We start from the raw sequence: 18,794 nt of genomic DNA on the forward strand, positions 1-18,794 counted from the left end.
TCCATTGGTGAGGCTACAAACTTATGCTAAAGGTTGAAACAGTTGGTGAAATAATTGTGAATCAAATATACGTTGAGATGAATTTGGTTGAAAAAAAGAAAGTCAAAGAGAGAGCAGACAACAGAGACGGATAAATAGTCAGGAAATAAAAGCCCATTACAAGCGGTAAATTTTATTATGGGATAACAGCACATAAAGCACATCTAAAATCGATGTGTCCAATGCACTTTTAATAAAGGTAATATTAAAGGTACAGTTTCTAAGTACAATATAACAACATTCATATTAGAATGAAAAGTATTTAAAAGACAACATTAAATTTCTTATTTTTCTTTACAGCTGTATTTACAAAATGAATCAAAATACTTATTTTCATATTTGAGAATCAGACAAGGAGCAAAACTACATTTGTGAATAGACTACCTGCTAAAGAGAGTTCAAAAGAGCTGGATAAAAAGGTACATGATCATCTGTCCCCATTTTAACATCAGTAGCAAATGTGTGGCTTAGAAATTTGTGACAACCACACACTAGTTTTGACTTTCTCATAATTTGCACTGCTTTTGCATGGAAAAAGAATCCACCCCGGCTCCACCCATCCTTCACGTTAAGTTACCCCAACTGAATGAGCGCTCATTGAACACAGAACATTAAAGAAATCCAAATGTATTGTATGCCTCTTTTACAAACACATACAACTAGTCAATATACAATGCATTAGTAAATCTCAGTAAAAAAAAAGAAGAAAAAAAAAGAGTTGATATAAAACAAACAGAAATTGAAGAAACGCGGGTTGCCTGTTTTGTCTGACCAAAGAAAGGTGAACTTTTCTGTCTGCAAGCATTTATTTGACCATTCGAGATCAACATGAAACAAAACTTCCCAGTTGTGTTTCTCAAAAATCAAGGATAAGGGGTGACAGATACACTCTAAAACGGACCATCTACACATTGAAACCCTTTAACATCAAGCGCATCGACCCACGTGACGGGTTAAAAAGTCACGTAAAGAAAGAATCTGAACATTTGAAGCATGTGAGAGTTGAGAATTCATCCTCATGTACAAAATACATCGTCACTTCAGTACACCTGTGTAAAACCACAAAAAAAATGACAATCAAAACCATGTATGCATCCTGTTACACCGAGAGGCACTCAGTGTGATACGTCGTGTATTATTGCAAGCATATTCTCACTGATATTTGCTACAGAGTGGAGAGAAAAGGTCAACTTTGTCCTCAAATTGCGATTTCTTTTTTTTTTCATGTATGTTAAAATTGTAACACTTCATGTGGTGCAAGAGGTTTACGCTACTGGTCTGAAGGAACCAGTTTCAGGACAGTCTAAAATGGGGAATAACAAAAGCATATACCGAGACTCTGTTTAATAAATCCAAGCACCACTTCCCTGCATCAGGTGAAGAACTATGCAGACACAAAGAGAGGTAAATATTAAGTATCTTAAAACCTGACAAACTATAGCCTCAGTGAGTGGTTTATTACAATCAGACAAAGAAAAAAAAACACAATTCAGCTGTTTCAGTTTGAATCTTAGCATTTTTCCACAAACCAGAAAAGCAACCTTAAATAGTTTGTTAATTAGGGGACACTAGCTGTCCTTTAAGTCAGAAGGAAATAAGTGCCGTATCCCGAGACTAGCACACTGATACAGGTACCAGCCGGGTAATTCTACCACTATCATTTTTAATATCATTATAATTTATTGAGTCCTAATATCAATAACACATTAAGATGCAATGAAATGAACGGACTAATAGGGAAGCCAGACTTAGGAATTAATACTTTGTTCACAAAATTAACTTAACTTAACCTAGCACCACACATTAGGGCAACACAAATCAAATGTCAGCTCACCCTATGTCTAACAGACTAATCCTAAAGGAGGGAAGCAAACTAGAAACTAGAGAGATATCGTACAAAATGGGGTCATTGACGGACAGATAAATAGTTTCCCAGGGTAGGCCTTAGTAGCAGTATTTTCTTCTTACCTATACAGACAGAAATTACAAAGCTACCTTTATTCATGTGATCAATAATATTAAATATGGTGAATAAACGGCTGACAATGAGGGAGAGATAGAGTGAGAAAATGAGTTCTTAGTTCTCCACCTGGGAACAGAACTGGTCAAATATACAAATGGAACATAAAAACATCCACAAAATTAACACAAGGTAAACCAAAAAGTGATGAATTAAAAGGTGTATTTACATGCAGATGTTCAAAGACTATTATGCACAAAAGAATCCAAAATAATACACAGACATATATTATTGCTTGACATTCGATTATGGCTAAAAGTTGCTTTTCATTTTTCTTTTTTACTATATTCTTAAACTTATTTTGAATCATAAATACTTATCAGCTGTGCTTTGGAAAATGAGTTCCGTTAAAATATGATGACTCATAATTTCGGGATAACACACAGACACTCGAGCACGACATAACACTGATCTTCACAATTTATGGCCGAGAGGACTCATTTTCACAATTTACTCTCCAGAATTCATTTCAATTCATCACAGCTCGGGCCGTGGCCGCGCTGTCCGAAACGACAACGAGGCACGTTGTCTGCCGTGAAGCTGGTCAATGGTGCCTCCCAGCATTCTGCACACCTATGAATTGTTGAAGGTATTATGTCATGCTTTTAAAAACCTACACCTATTATGGATGGATCGAGCTCGGCAATTCCAAAACCGTTCTAAAATAGACCAAGAGAAACTCCTTTTTCCACATAACCCTGTTCCTTTGTAATTATTAAAGCCTTGTCTGGGGTTTATTTTATTCACACACTGTGAGAACAAACACATACACACACACACACGCGCGCGCATACACATACACACACACTCACACACAGACACACTATTGCTTTGTACAAACAGACAACGGAGCAGAGACAGAAGGACCAGCACATTTTACTGTATACTATACACTGATTGAATAGCACACTTAGCATCAATCCCTTACATAAACTGGGTTATATCATGTGAGAATATACAGAAGGACATCACTCTACATGCGCAGTTTATCGTTAAGACACAAGAAGTCATGTCTTCGATGACCACTTTCTGCTATCCTGCCAATGTCATAACAGTACACAAGGTGAAAACAGAGTGCCGTTTTTCTTTTTGTTTAAATATCATTAGTTGGATTCAGCGGAACGAACAAAGTAAATTAACAAAGGACGATGACTGCACTGTAGAGACCCGTATTGTAACACAAGGCATATTGCTTGTTTTGTATTGTAGAACACATTACACGCCATTCGAGAAAAAAATGAAAAATACATTTTCACTTTATCAGAGACTAAAGAGACCTCAGCTGATCATGTTTGAGAAAAATACTGAATCGTTTTAGTCGACCATTAAGCAATATTACAACAGCTTAAGAAAATGGAATCATTTTTAAGAAACAAACCAATTTTTTTTTGTTTTTTTGCAAATAAATAACAGGATTTCAGCCAAGCCTCCATCTATTAGTCGTTTTCTCAACAGTAAGTGCTCTATGCTCTAAATGTTCAATCTGCTACGCCCCCTCCTTGTATCAATCGGGTGCTTTGAAGAGATTTTTAAAAACCTCAAAAATTTGCACAAAGAGCTAATCATTTGCTCTGCCACTGTCCGGGGGGGGGGAAGCGTGCTGCTTCTTCAGTCCACCTGTTACCTCCCTGAGCGTTCACACCTTATCTTCTCTCACGCCGCTCTTGCAGGGCCACTGGGCCTCTCAACCTGGATTGTCTAGCAGTGTTACAGACTGTTTTTTTTTTTTTTTTTCTTTTGCTGGGAGACTGAGGTGTGCTAGTCGTAGAGGGCTTGTGCATATCCAAACCGCCTTGGATCCAAACACAGATTATTACTTCGGTACAGCATAACTACTACAACCCAAACACAACAGATTTAGTATTGCATAAGAATATTTGGTTTTTCTAACAAAGAGGGTTATCATTTTTAAAGACCCTGATGACACCGTTTGAAACCAAAACTGATTTTTTTTGTTTGTTTGACAGGAATATGCTGTGTGCTGATAAAATTGCGCCTTCTAAAAATGATGGTTTTGTTGTTTATATAAATGAGATTTTTTTTTTACTTATTGAACTTGACCAAAGGGGCGCAGTGGTCTTCGAGTGGCTCGGGTGGGGGGCCTTGATGATGTCGATAATTTAAAATTTTGATGAATATTCAAATGAGAAATCTCAACATCCCTGACAAAAAAAAAAAAGCACAACACAAACCTAATGAGTACAAATAAATGTCCTCTCAAACAGAAAGCGCGAAAGAAACTCTTCCCTGAGGGGTGACAGCACGAGGCGTTAGCGCCTTGTACAAATTGCACGGCTGAGGAATGATAGTGTGCAAACAGAAAACAAAAGACAAACAACTGGATTCTATGTTACGGTTGGTGACAGATGTATCAACATGCTTTGTTGGGTTTCTAAAGGGATATCATTTTTTTCTTTTCTTTTTTTTTTTGGATCTTTTTTCTTCTTTTTTTTTTGGTTGAAAGATATTTCTAAAAGCCGCTACTGAGATCGCTGGAATGTCTTAGGAATCCATTCTACATTACAGACGAGTAGACTGGAAAGGGGAAGCAACGACTACTGTTTGGCACATCCAGGTTTTTTTTTTTTTTCTACCACTTTACTACCACACTGACAAGAAAGACACACTCAACAAAACAGAAGCACAACAACAAAGCATTCTGAAAATAGCACTTGTCCTACCGTTTTTATGTTTCTCCCCTAATCGTACAAACAACAGCTAGTCTAATTATTGCAGGGATATAGTTGCTAAGTGCTACCTGACATCTTTTCCTCTCCCTCGTTCTCTTTCAAGAGTTGTTTTTTTTTTAACCAAAACATGTTACAAAAATAGAAGCTTTACTACCAGACAAGGCTTTGAATATTCCCTTTCCCCTTCGCTGTTCCTCCCGTGTCCTGTTGGGGCGTTGCCGAGGCCGAGGCCGAGGCGAGAAGGCAGATGAAGTCGCTCAGAAACAACGGCAAAGCGTTCGGGAAAGCTGGGACAGCGGCCCACGAATGTGCTTTTTAGGTTAGAAGTTAAATCTTTGTCGTCAGGCTGTCAACCTGCTTGCTGTATCTTCACTTTCCACTAGATGGAACAATTGTATTACAGTCCATACGGCCTGGCTGGGTTGCTTAATTTCTGTTCTCTTGTGTCCTTCTTTACATAATACCTGTGCCTCACCAACCAACACCTCCTTAGTCTCTCTCTCTTCTTCTAGGTCAAGAAATCCACTGGACACTTTAACGTCACCAAAGAGTTTGTGTGTTGTCGCGTGTGTTAATTCTGTCCGTTGAGGGGGGTAAAAAGGCGACGGAGCTCCTCTGACCTGCCTTCTCATCCAAGCCTCTTTGTTCACTCGGCGGCGGCCTCGCCAGCAATCCTTCCTAACAGACGGCCCTCACACTCCCCCACCGGCATCCTCTGCAGCTCCCCAGGACTAGCCTCTGTGACCATGGTTCCACTTGTATTTCTTGTGCACATGCAACACATCACTAGGTAAATATACAAGTCTTAAATTAAAGAAAGGTGTAAATAAAAGTGCCTTATCAATTCAACAATTAAGAATGGTCTAACTACTAATATCGTACATGTTATTTAAAATAGATTCTATAAACATTTATTTTTTTCTGTATAGTAAGTACTTATGACCATATACCCTGTAGTACATTATAAAACAGGTGGAATGGACCCTTTTCGTTGTGTTGGTGCCCTGTGCTTCTCCAGGGCACCTGTCCAGAGAAGGATTAATAGCAGATGGCCTTACATGATTTCACTATGCAACAATGGAGGATGGAGTCTTTGACAGCTAAAATCATTGCGTTTTCATTAGAATTACCAGAATTCTATGTGTTTCTTTTTTCTTTTTTAAAACGATTGTCCACAGAGAGGTGTCGATTGCATCACCATGCCGACAGACCCTCCCTCAAAGTTGCTGTGAGTTTTCATTCCAAGAACGGCATCCAAAAGGTACGACTGAACACAACAGAAAAAAAGGCTGAACTTGACCAAAATGTGCACATTTGTTTATTTCAGTTTGGGGAGAAAGGTATAAGAATATTTTAAGTTTTAAATGTGAAAAATACTAAAACCGTTTTGGAAATGTAATCGGAAAAATAATACTGATGTCTTGGATTATTTTTATATTCCAAAAGTGCTTTGTCAATTGTACGGGCAAATGATCAGGTCAATGCCAAAATTACTGGTGAAAACGATGACATAAAGTGAATCATAGAAATGCGCAAAATAGGGTCAAGTTCAACCAGACAGAAATCATTTGTCCCAATCTCCTCTTCATGTCCCGCGGGGTGTCGGGTCCCACAAGCCTTCCAAAAGAGAACTCAACTCAATAAAGTAAACCTTAATAATCAACTCCCTAAGCCCTCCCCTTCAAAGTAAAAGAAGAAGTTGAACAGCGTGCCATCTGTCCGCTCTGGTTTTGTGCCGGGCACCAATAAAGTGTCTCAGATTCCTCCTCCACATTCCCCTACGGTGGGCACACTGGCACCTGGCAGGGCTGCTACCCGTCAACGGGCATGGACTGCTCAAAGTCTGATCCAAACAGCTCCTTGTATAAGGGGGGGAAGTGGGCACGCACAATGTCTGGATATATTGCTTTGAAAGCCGTAAGCTTCTCTGTATGCCTACTGCACAGCGCTCGCAGTGTCGACACTTTGCATATCAACTGTGGAGAGAAAGGAGACAGGCTGTTTAGATTCACACTGAGGCAAGGACACGGAGCAATGGTAGTGAAAAACATCCCGCCCCACGGTGTATTCCCTCTCACACGGGGGGCGGGGGGGGGGTACACACACTTGTACGTTGGGAGACAAGCGCTCAGGCAAAAGGTACACTTGACACCTCGTATGGAGCTGATGAATTGCCACCTCTCCGCCGACGATGATGAAAAAACATTTAGTCAAAACGTTACGAATGCCTCCCCCTGTGCGCGCTTAATCGAATGCACTAAAACGGCGGATGGCCGACTGCACTGCTACAATGTCGGGGGGCATGTTTGTCAGACGGCTACTTCCGGGGGATGATGATGAATGGAGTGTGCCGCGTCACACTGTACCTTTGTAAGAATGCCATCCTCTCTGTGGTTCTTCTGCAGGACGTGCTGGAGGGCCAGCTGAATCTTCTGTTGGAGTTTTTCCACCTTCACCTTCTCCTGGAGCCAAGACCGGTCTGCAGGGTACATTTATGCAACGGTTTGTTTTTGTAAATAACAAACACACACACACACACCTGAAAGCCCCATAATGACGCAGTTCCACCAATATCCGACACTAACGGATTGAGAAAAACAGGAGGGCAACCACGTTCTTTGTGTTGGGCGATTGTGCGTCTAACTTTTTTTTTCTTTTTTTCCTTCGCGCCGTGAGTGACACCTACCAGCAGACATCAACACGAAGGCGGAGAACAGGGCGATCTCATCCTCAGACAGGTGCATAGAACACAAGTTTTTCCCAAACTCGAAGACGGAGCTGATCAAGTCGTCACAGCCTGCCACAGCAAAGGACACAGAGAGAGGGCTTAGTACGAGGAAGACCAAAGAACAACATCCACTCTTGATCTTTATTGGGAGGGAGGCACACAGGGAGGCGAGAGGAAGGGGAAGGAATGAAAAAGAGCGGCATGCTGACAGCACATGGGAGCGTCTTAAGCAGAGCCGGCAATGCTTTTACTGAGTTTTGCCTCCCAGACGAGTCACTTTTGGCAGTTGGGGTGGTGTTATGCAAGCCAAAATGAGGTCACTATTGAGGCTTTTAGTTAAATCAATTATCGGGGATACAGCGAGACAGGCGGATGCCGCTGCGGCTCGGGAAGCCCATCACTCTGCCTGAGCACGCTGCAGACCCCTCCGTGCAGCACACACAGGACACTGGGACTCTCCCGAGTTGGGACGGATACGCATGCACCATCGCACACACACACACAATCAGGGAGATACACGGAATAGCATTTTTTTTTTTTAATGCTGCCATGGGACATATTTACTTTTGTTTTTTGCAGTCAAAAAGCAGTTAGAAATCCGAGAGAATCCACGGTGGAGAGTCTTACGTTTGTCACGGCAGTCAAACGCGGACGTTATTTCCCTTTCGCCTGGGATGTTTCATATCAGACCGTCGCTGATGGGTTTGATAGAGCTGCCCCCGAAGACACTCCGTCTGGCTTTACTTATCCCACAGTTACAGAAGCCATATGCAGCAGAGCCTCACTAACATCTCTGTTCTACCATAAATAACTATTCCACAGGCAGCACTGCCAGGTGAGGCTACACAGCAGCATATACAGATCCACACATGCCAATGTATTCAAGCATGCATGTGCACACACACACACACACACACACATTGTACTCACCTAATGATTTGAACACATCAGGTCCGGCATACTTTCCATCAAAATAGACTGTGTTGTTTTGCGAGTCGAAGGCACGGCACATTCTGACGAACACAACTTCCAAAGAGCCTGTGGAGACAGACGGGAACAAGATGCGGAATCTGAGAGTTGTTTCTTTTTTTCTCCCCCCCCAACAGTTACACATCAGTAAAGGATGCAAAACACATGGTTGTGCTTTGTGCTATTCTTCAACGTGAGTAGCACAACCACTTTGACATGAAGAAGCTTACCGTCAGAGGGAGAGAGAAAAGAAAAAAACCCTCCTCTGCAGATGATAATATCACAGACAGAAGGCTATTCTGCCATAATGACATGCCAGATAACAAATTGAGCTTCATTCAGCAGCGACGGTGTTTTCTCATTCAACCTTTATTTAGCAAGATAGGTGGGGAATTTATTCCGCCGTACAATATTGTACCACTCCGTGGGAGTTGATAAGAGGATCAAGAAAATGTAACAGAAGCCATTACTGCCTCTAAGGGAGATGCAACTGTTTTAAATGTCATGTCTGACAAGAGATCTCAGTCTTTATTTCATTATTCATATTGGCTGTGCTGATGTCAATAATACTCTCGGAAAGACCCAAGAGAGGTGTGTGTTTGCTGCATGTGTGTTTCAGCATCTGTATTTATGCGGAAATATACTGTAGTTCACCGTGCACACAGCCATGGCTGCAGTGCATATTCTGTAAGAACAAGCAGACATCATGGGTGTCTGAGGAATGAGAGGGGGGATGGCAGCAGCAGTCATGATAGGTATTATCTGAGCTCAGGAACGCATTGCTTATCTAATGCTGTGTCCGTCCCTGCTATGACCGGAAGGAACAGAATAAAATACAGAGCGAACCAGGCGGAAAGAGGAAACCGGCAGGGTGGGGTCTCCTCTCTGTGACACTGTCTGTGTGTGTGTGTGTGTGTGTGTGAAGAGGAAGAATTTGTGCAGTCAGGTCAGCTACGCTCTTGTGACAACGCCAGAGGAGTGGGTGGGGGGAGCTGGAGGGGGGGGGGGGGGGGGGGGTGATTTGAGTTTGACGGCAACAGGCCATGTTGACAGGCTGTCATACCTGCTTTCAGCAGCACTATCTGATCGTTCTGACACAGCTCCATGAAGCCGTCGATGCGCTTGGCGAACTCCACCACGTACTGAATGGCCTCTGTTATTTTGATAGCGCACAGCTGCCACATGACTTCCCGGGGCTGAGGACAGACAGGACAGGGAATGGGTTATCTGCTTTAAAACAATGGGTTTGATAGCTGCAAAGGCCCGGACGGGGTCGCGGTACCTTGCTCTGGTAGCTCTCCACCTCCTCCTGCAGGAAGGCCTGCCAGGTCATCTGCTGCAGCTCCTCCCTCAGGTACTGACATGTCTCCATGTGTGACTTGGAGATGTTCTGGGCCAGGTGTTCTGCAATACAAGAAGATCACGGTTGAGATGTGAATGTTACTCTACACGGGTATGTGCAAGGGAAGACCTCACTGGTGATATGCCACAATATGCCAGAGGAAAAAGGAGATTTATTTACTGAGGCTTTCGAAAAGGAGGAGAGGCGGATGCGCGTGGGCTTTTTTTTTTTTTTGACTGGGAAAAGGCTTGTTGACATTTCCTTTCACTGCCTCCAGGAAGCTCATAACTTAAGATTGAGGCAAAGCCAATCTAGTTATGACACACATGCATGGCGAGGAGGAGGAGGGGCGCCACGTTGCTCGCTGAAACAAAGGTCACATTTTCTCTGAGAGAAATATTGAGTATAAGAATTTAAATGGTTTTGAAAACACATCTGTTAAAAGGAGTTCCTGGGCACAGGGGAGCCTAAAAAAATGATTTCCCTAGACGCCTGCCCTGCTGGATCCTGATTGGCCCTAATTAATGGAAACTAATTACAAAAAAGAGGCTCTTTTAATGAGTGTTGGAGATGAGTCTCCAACCTCCTGCTATTTTAAGCAACCTTTGTGTCGTTTGCCCCACGGTTGAGTTGTTCCCCCCCCCCCCCCCCCCTCCATTTTGCTGTCTCTCCATCTCGTCCCCCCCCCCTCCCCTCCCCCCTGGCTCCGTCCTGCCTCTTACCTAGTTCAGCCATGGACACGGTGGGGGAGGTTTCTCCGTTGGTGAAGGAGCAGTACGGGAAGAAGCCAGAACCGGGGGCAAAGTCGCAGATGGGCTCCGGCTTGATGCCGTTGATGTCCAGGCCTGACTGGTCAGGAGACGGCTGGATGTCCAGGTAGAAGCTGCTGACCGCCGAGTCCGGTTTGCTGCCGTCAGGGGTGTGACCATCCATGTAGCCGCTGAGGTCGTCGTGGAGCTCGGTGAGGCCATTGGCTGAGAGGCCGTAGGTAGGCGTGAGCGGCTCCGCCTCTCCGGGCTGCTGCTGGTGGTCACGCTGCTGCTGCTGCAGCCGGTGCTTCTGGACCTCAGCGTACAGGCTGTCTCGCTGTTTCTTCGACATGCGGCCGAACTTCACCGCTGTGGTTAGCAGGACAAAACATGTGTTAAACTCTAGTGAGGCATGGCCTTACATTGAGAACTTGTTCTCGCAACACTGGAAAAGCCCAAGTTAGCTGGATAATTACCTTACTGTACTTATTTTGTCAATTCGATTGTTGAGGAATTACCAACAGAAACAAATTTATAATTTATATAATTCTATAGCCAAGATTCTGACAGTAATGTTTACAAACCTAAGTAGTAGATTTTTAATTCCTTGCTTAGTGTAAATTGAGTGCATTGGTCAGAGATCATCTTGATTCCTTCCTCCAGCAGCACTCATGTAGGTTAAAATCGCAGGTGACTATAATAAAAAGACGCATACAAATAGCTTCCTTCTTCACGATGCCGACGTACAGTACAGTAAAAGTGATATACTCTTTTAGTAGAAAAGACTGATGACAAAAAAGCAAATCTCCATATTTCGGGGGTGGAGGGGGGGGGGATCACTAATGACAGAGATTATTAAAAAAAAGGATAAACGGGATAAAGTGCAGAGGCAGAAGTGGGAAGTGACGAAGTGACTAACGGCTTAGCAGCCACTCAAACGTGGGACCAGCTAAGTCGCTGCCTCCTGCTTAAAGGTTTCCAGACTAATCACTGGGGCTGACATTGTGACTCCTTGGCCAGAGTTGTGGGTGCCTGGCAGTATGTCAGCCGGTCACAGTGTGTGTAAATGTGTGTGTTCTTGTCGAGGCCCGGTGGAAAGCGAGTGGAGCGGCGAGGAGGAGGAAGAGGAGGACGAGGAGGAGGGCGCTGGCAGATGCGCTCTGGTGTGTTGAGTGAAAGCAAGAGTCACCTTCGTCTGTCCTGAGTGTGTGCATATATGTGTGTGTGTGTGTGCATGCGTCTGGCTATGCAAAGGCACTCATAAGTGCTAATGTAGTTCTGTGTTCATTCATATTCATGAATATGCATGGGTGTGTGTAACTGAATTCAAGCAAAGTAATTAGCATAGAGATATGCCAGCCTCGGCTATGTCTGTTCAGCCTTGTCTGTGTGAATTCCTGTGTGGGTTTAAAACAAAAAAACAAAACAAAAAAAAAAACACAGATTCTTTGCTTTGTTCCGATATTATCTTCTGGGCTCAGACTGGACTGGTCCAGACTGGTCCAGTCTGGCACAGCAAGAGCCCTCCCGCACACATCCCCACCTGTGTGCTCCCATTACAGCATCACAGCTGCAGCAGCGCTAATGACATCCTCGAACAACCTCCTATTTCATCAAACCTAGTTTTCTATCACAGCAACAAATTAGTCCCAGAGACAAAGCACTCACCTGCTACCGGCAGACAAAGAACACGGACTCACGTCTTATAGCATGTGTTCATGTCACAATTTGCTTGGGACGAGTCTGTCGTGTCTCTTTGAGAATAAAGGAGTTCGTTATCCGTGTGTTTTTACTCAAATGTCAGTAGTTAGTAACATGCCATCGACTGTATTTGGCACCAGATGACAATTAAGATGGAATAAAGATGTTAATGGCTACATAAAAGCAGCTTTAAGTTGCAACACAGTTCCGATGTTGTTTTTCCAACACTTTCTGGAAATATTTATATATATTCACACTCATAATCCTCTCAAAAGAAATAACCAGATCTCTACCCAGTACAAAGGACATCTTAAAAAGTTGCCCTTCCTGCCATAAGAAGGTAGTGACCAGTAGTTTTTATTTGTATTGGATTTTCTCATCCAGTCCTTCATTTTTTTTTATTTCAAAATAAACAGATAAATTCCTGCCTTGTTTGTTGTAATAAATAATGAACCCTAAATAACAAATACCTTCCTGAAATGTCATTGGTATTTTGATCCCCTGAGTAAATTCTCCCCTCTTGCCCACCTTCACTTGGAGGCCAGGGTCCACAACAGTGTCCCCCGAAGCACCGCTCCAAACACACTCCAACAGAGCACATTCTCTTGCCCACACAGGTGCTCTTCACCTGAGCTCTTCACCTCCTCTGATTCGCCATGCCACCCCCCCCCCAGTGTCCGCCCACCTCCCTCATCGAGCACTTACCATCTCGTGACATCCCCACCGCCAGGCACTTCTGCAGCCGGCAGTGCTGGCAGCGGTTGCGGCTGGTGCGGTCGATCAGGCAGTTCTTCTGGCGGGGGCAGGAGTAGGCTGCATTGCTCTGCTGACTCCTCCTGAAGAAGCCCTGGACAGAGGAAGGGGCGCCGAATCGCTTTGGGTCACTGGATGGGCTCTCTGGGACTGATAATGATTTACTGTATTCCTGCTGCTGATACTTTTATTGTATTGCTGCCAAACCGATTAGACAATACTGCTACTGTCGGGCTGTTGAATCGGGGCTTTCTAATGGTGTTTTATTTCACCAGTGTGTGTGTGCAGCACGAGGGTGGTGTGTTTGGGTAGGAATGATAACAGTGGATGCTATTTTTCTTCACTGGGGCTATTAGTGTTGATTAACGCAGCGCCCGGCATGTGCGGTGCTAACGTATTGCGAATGCACACCGACTGGATTCCTCATCCTTTGACTTAATGAATTGATTCCAGCACATCATTAACATGCCCCACTCTTCTGTTCCATACACATATGTCTTAATTAGCCGCTCATTGGCTGTTTAATTACAAGAAAACAGCTGACAGCTGCCAAGTTGCTTTATAATGGAAGCCATTATGGAAACAGGCTATAACTGCCAGTGACAAGCAGCACTCTTTAATAATGCTATGATTTATGGTCCAAACTTTTGTACTCGCACATATCATTAAGGGCCTCTCTGCTTTGGACTAATTAGCAATCATTAAAGATAGATTTCAGCAGTTTGTTCTTTCTTGTTTGGTTCCTTCCAGCTCCTGTTTGAGGGAGCTTAGCCAACCCTCTCTCTCCCCCCCCCCCCCCCCCCCCCTCTCTCTTTGTACACACACGCGCACTTACACACACACACACACACACACACACACACACACACAAACAGACAGACAGACAGACAGACACAAACACACATGCAGGAGCAAACAGTAAAGGTGCAGGCTGGCTGAGGAATGCTAATGATGTGCCTGGTGACAAGCACTGGGACAAGAATACACTCTAAGCACAAAATTCCCCTCACTGTGAATGGCTGGTGCATTTGAAACAGTACAAAAGGCAGCTTCAATGGAAGCAACACTGGAGCAAACAGCCAACAATCTGCTATGATTCAAAGCACTCTCCTTTTGATTATTTTATTTCAAGAAGAGCATGCTGCAGCATAAGCAAAAAAATAAAAAATAAAAAAAAGTGAAAAGACATGTCCCTGGGAGAGCAAGGCAGAAGGATGACTTTGTCCTACTAATTGTGCCTGCTGTGATGTCCTCTGTGGTGCTTGACCACTTTGACGATCGCTCTCTTTGTGTCTACGCAGTCCCTCGTCAAAGTGTTGTCAAACTTCAGCAACATTTGTAAAGGTTTTTCTTAGCAAGCAACTTCCCGTACCTCTTCAAATTTTCCTTCTCAGGTATCTTGTCTCCCCCCCCCCACCACCCCCACAACCCCCATCCATCCCCGCACACACACAATCAGTACTTCCCATATGACACAAACAAGCTCCAGTCTCTTGATGCTTACCTTACAGCCTTCACATGTTATCACGCCGTAATGGATGCCTGATGATTTGTCTCCACAGATCTTGCAGGGAATTATTTCGATTTGAGCTGCAGGCAAGACAAGAAAACGGAAGAAAAAAAAAAAAAGAAGAAATCATCATTTTGCTGTCACAAGTCACAAGTGTACAACACCCCTCGCCATGGATCCATGTTGGTACATGAAAGAGCCCTGTGCTTCTAAAAACATCTCATCCGGTGGCTTCTGAATCCTCACTTCCACAGAGCATTAGCTGAATGTTTACAGAGTTGGATGTGTGTGTGTGTGTGTGTATGTGACAACAAGAAAGGACATCTTCATCCAATGTACATTGTCAAACCTAACTTGTTTAAGGAAAAACCCATCCATCAAAACAAAAAAAAGGCTCGAAGGCCCATCTGGCATCATGACTCCACGAAGCCTCTTGAACTTCAAAACCATAACAACCTCGGGAGTAAGTCCACTGCGGCCACACAAGGACTCACAACATGTCCACCGCAGTGGGGAGGGGCCGCCGCGCGTCTGTGTACGCTGCGAGTCACAGCGCTCGGCGGCCCGCTGACAGGCCTGCGTGCGATTCACCCGCCGCAGAGGACGAAAGCACAGAGGGGACGGCGCTCATCCACCGCTGGCCTCCTCGACACAGCAGAACACACACACACACAGACACACACACACACACACACACACACACACACACACCGGAGACAACAGAACTCCCAGCTCGTCCCGCTTTATCATTGCAGCCACGGATGCTACGTCCCCCCCCCACCCACCCACTCTGTCCCTCTAGAGATCTCTATCATAGGCCCCTCCTCCACATCTCCAACTTCGCAGTCCCACCATCCCAACTCTGCACGCGGCGGCGGCGGCGGCAGACAAACGCCGCTATCTGATCTAAACCGAGGAAAGATCTCCTCGGGATATTTTCTCACAATGTAGCGGCTTCCTGCAACGAGCCAATCAGAGCCAGTGGAGCTGTTGCAACACCAGCTTTTACCAATTAGGGGAGGAATACTATGGTTTGGGCTTTCTTAAGATGCAGTAAAAATGATAATAATTAAAAAAGCGGTGGTACATTTGATGTCAAAGAGTTACATCAGCCTTTCCCCTCCAGCAAGGCCCGACTGTCTCTTCACAAGACTCGAAGCTTCACATATCCCTCCTACACCTTAACAACCAACCTCTTTAAACTAGTTTGATCAGATCAAAAGTTACTCTGCTCAAGTTCAATCCGAAGATCCCTGCCCATTTTAATCATCTGCCTACGAGCTTGTAATGTGTCATGTGGATAATGTCCTCGTCCCTGAGGCGTAGCCTGGGAGAGGCCCTTAACACAGAGCCCCTAATCCACTAACCCCGGAGCCACACTCTATTCATTCAGGAATCGAGAGTCTGTTCTCCTCGCGCTGCTGGAGTCAACAAGACCGGCCATGTTTACATGGAATTAGCCTACATTTTAGTAAAATGAACAAAAGGGAGTCGTGAACGTGCGCACAGTTAATTCTCCTCCAGACAACACCTCATGCGATTTGTGATTCTCACACACACACACACACACACACACACACACACACACACACACACACACACACACACACACACACACACACACACACACACACACACACACACACACACAATAGAGGACATTGCATCTCGTCGGCCCGGATTATAGATCCAGACAGGGGGCGGGGTTGCGACAGCCTAACGTAGAGGGTTAATTTATAATTAATCCATTCCTCACTGTGTACTGTTGCTCGTTATTTGGTTTAGGTCTATCTCTCTGTGTGAGTGCACTCTATTGTTTGTTTTGGTGTTCTCCCTGCATGTGCATTAGCCGTACAGTGTGCTTCAACTCCTTTAGCGTTTTCAGCCTCATTACTTACATCATTTGTTCTGACATGCACTCACAACAACTGAAGCGTGCCGTAATTATGACTAGTTGTGGTTGCAGTGGGCTAGAGGTTGCATTGACAGACCCCGGCCATTGGGTGGCAGTCCAGGGCTGTGGCTGTGGTTGTCCTGCCACGTTAAGCCAAGCTTCTTCCACCCACCCCATCCAGCCCACAGGCTTTTGGCTCTGAGCTCCAGCCCCTGATAGCTCCAGGCTTAGGCTGCTGCTGCTGCTGCTAGCTCCCCCACCCCCGCCCCCACAGTATATCCGTGAGATGCCTTCATCTCTCCCAAAAGAAGCGGAGCTGGCTGGGCTCTCGCTCCGGCCTGACAGAGGCTGTGCCACATCAGGTGAAAGCGTTGGGACTAGAGACACGAGGGTGCCATGGTGGGCAGGGCGCGCACACACACACACACACACACACGCACACGCACACGCATGCACACGCACGCACGAGCACGCACGAGCACGCCTCACAAAGCCCATCTGCAGCAGGAAAACCCAGAGTGCACACAGCCCTCACCCGCTAACAGCCTCTCACTCCGCCCGTGCACAAGTCCTTGAATGCTCGGCGCACTCAACAGTAAAAAGGGTTTGTCTCTGGAGCGGCAATTTCTTGTATGAGAGAAGACCTTAGTCCACACGAGGATAAGCTGCTTTCACAAGGATGTGGAGAGGGGTCAAGGAGAATGAAACAATGCAGATCATGTACAGCACGAAGACATCATCAGTCTGATAATAATTATATATATATATATATATTACATATACTGTGTATATATATATATATATATATATGTCTGTCTGTTTGCAAGTTGTCCTCTTGTGTTACTGGCCATAGGGCCCCCTAAGCTAAACCTTTTAGACACTGAAGATGATTTAAACTGAATTAACACGGGATACTCAGTCAAACAAAAAGGCATGCGCTCACAAGCACTCCCAATCTGGCAGTCAATATCTATCGACATGAGCTGCGGTGTTAACTGCCTCTTGTTGTGAAACAGGCAGCTGCCGGCTTGCTTGAGCTTGACCAGCGCAGCGCCACTGATACCATTGACTGCCTCCCTCCCTCCCTCCCTCCCTCCCTCCCTCCCTCCCTCCCTCCCTCCCTCCCTGCCTGCCTGCCGGCCTCCCTGCCAGCGAGCACTGCCTGCACTGTTTACGACATCAAAGCCAGGCACAGTGAGACGGGCGGCCATGCTAGAGCCCATCCCAGCAGCCCCCACGCTCCTCGCAGCACTGAGGCGGCCTGGGCACGCCGGCCACTTCAAAGACACCTGCTGAGACGCCGGGATTATGTGTGAATCACACTGCAGCACAATCACACCGCACTCGGCGGCGGCGCGAGGGCCGGACGGCGGCTCGTGACCGATTTCCTGCACGCAGCTCTGCAGACCGTCGTGGGAAGCGCCGGACAATGGGCACGGCAGAGAAGAGGAGACAGTGGAGCCCGATGCTAAAGCTCGTTCTTTGTCCGTCTGTGGTGGAGCAGTTCAAGGGCACTGATTCACCACACTGGCAGCCCCTCTGAGGGGATGACGCGTCACTCGGAGCACATGCACAATAGGGCAGCCGAGCCCCTGCGCGTTCACCCAGTGCCCTTCAGCGTCTTCTCCACAGCCCTGAGATCAACCTACTGCTAAAACTGCAGTCCGTTATGAAGGACCTGGAAACTGACACTCCGACGTGAACCCCCAGAACAGGTTTACCAACAGGGGGCCCTGTGATAGTTTGTGTTGTTATAAGCATCAGATAGAGAGCCACCGACAGACAGAACGCCGCAAATGTAGTATTGGGATATAAGGAGTCATTCACAAGACATAATGCAAATTGTGAAGCAGAGAAAAAAAAATGGAAAAAGTGGTGAAATATTTAGAAAATGATGCTACTGCGGAAGTCAAAATTCAAACTACTAATTAGTCGTCTAATGTTTAAACATCCACACAAAATGTGAACTTTGTTCCCGCTAATTCTTTTTACGAGTGTTTTCCTTAATTATCATCATTATGTTGTTTTATTTTGAGCTGTTGCATGCTGGTAAAAAAAACAAAAATAAAAAGCAAATTTCCTCCAAGCTTGTGCAAACATGGAAAATCACCAGTCAAAATCTCCTGGCCGTTTCCACTGAACCCTTGGACTACTGACATAACGTTTAGGGATTACGATTATCCCTTACATTACAGACCCATGCCCAGGCCCCCTTCATAATGCCGAGAGCTTAACCCATTACTCGATTGGACCAATAAATCATTTTCTCATGGCCTGATGATTCATGATAGATATGTAGAATAAATGAGGTCTGAGATCGGGGCGTCTATATTCCCTTCTGTCTACGCAAAGCCTCTCTTTTTTTTTTTCCATTGGCTCATTTACAAAGAAAAAAAAGC

At 45.2% G+C, this 18,794-nt stretch overlaps 1 protein-coding gene across 2 annotated transcripts in view; it reads right to left on the reverse strand.

The window, feature by feature from the left end:
* Window positions 1-3,774: 3,774 nt before the first annotated feature.
* Window positions 3,775-18,794, reverse strand: part of roraa (RAR-related orphan receptor A, paralog a) — a 151,798-nt gene continuing 136,778 nt past the window's right edge. For both annotated transcript variants that reach the window (XM_037451502.2, XM_037451503.2), the window contains 9 exons: window positions 14,496-14,581; window positions 12,944-13,085; window positions 10,511-10,906; window positions 9,729-9,850; window positions 9,510-9,642; window positions 8,408-8,515; window positions 7,436-7,546; window positions 7,116-7,228; window positions 3,775-6,725 (listed from right to left, as the gene is read on the reverse strand). In XM_037451502.2, the coding sequence (XP_037307399.1) occupies window positions 6,561-6,725; window positions 7,116-7,228; window positions 7,436-7,546; window positions 8,408-8,515; window positions 9,510-9,642; window positions 9,729-9,850; window positions 10,511-10,906; window positions 12,944-13,085; window positions 14,496-14,581 (1,376 nt within the window). In that variant the 3' untranslated portion in view covers window positions 3,775-6,560. The remainder of the gene's footprint in view (window positions 6,726-7,115; window positions 7,229-7,435; window positions 7,547-8,407; window positions 8,516-9,509; window positions 9,643-9,728; window positions 9,851-10,510; window positions 10,907-12,943; window positions 13,086-14,495; window positions 14,582-18,794) is intronic.

Source organism: Pungitius pungitius, chromosome 6 (assembly GCF_949316345.1).
Source record: "Pungitius pungitius chromosome 6, fPunPun2.1, whole genome shotgun sequence".
Taxonomy (NCBI): Eukaryota; Metazoa; Chordata; class Actinopteri; order Perciformes; family Gasterosteidae; genus Pungitius; species Pungitius pungitius.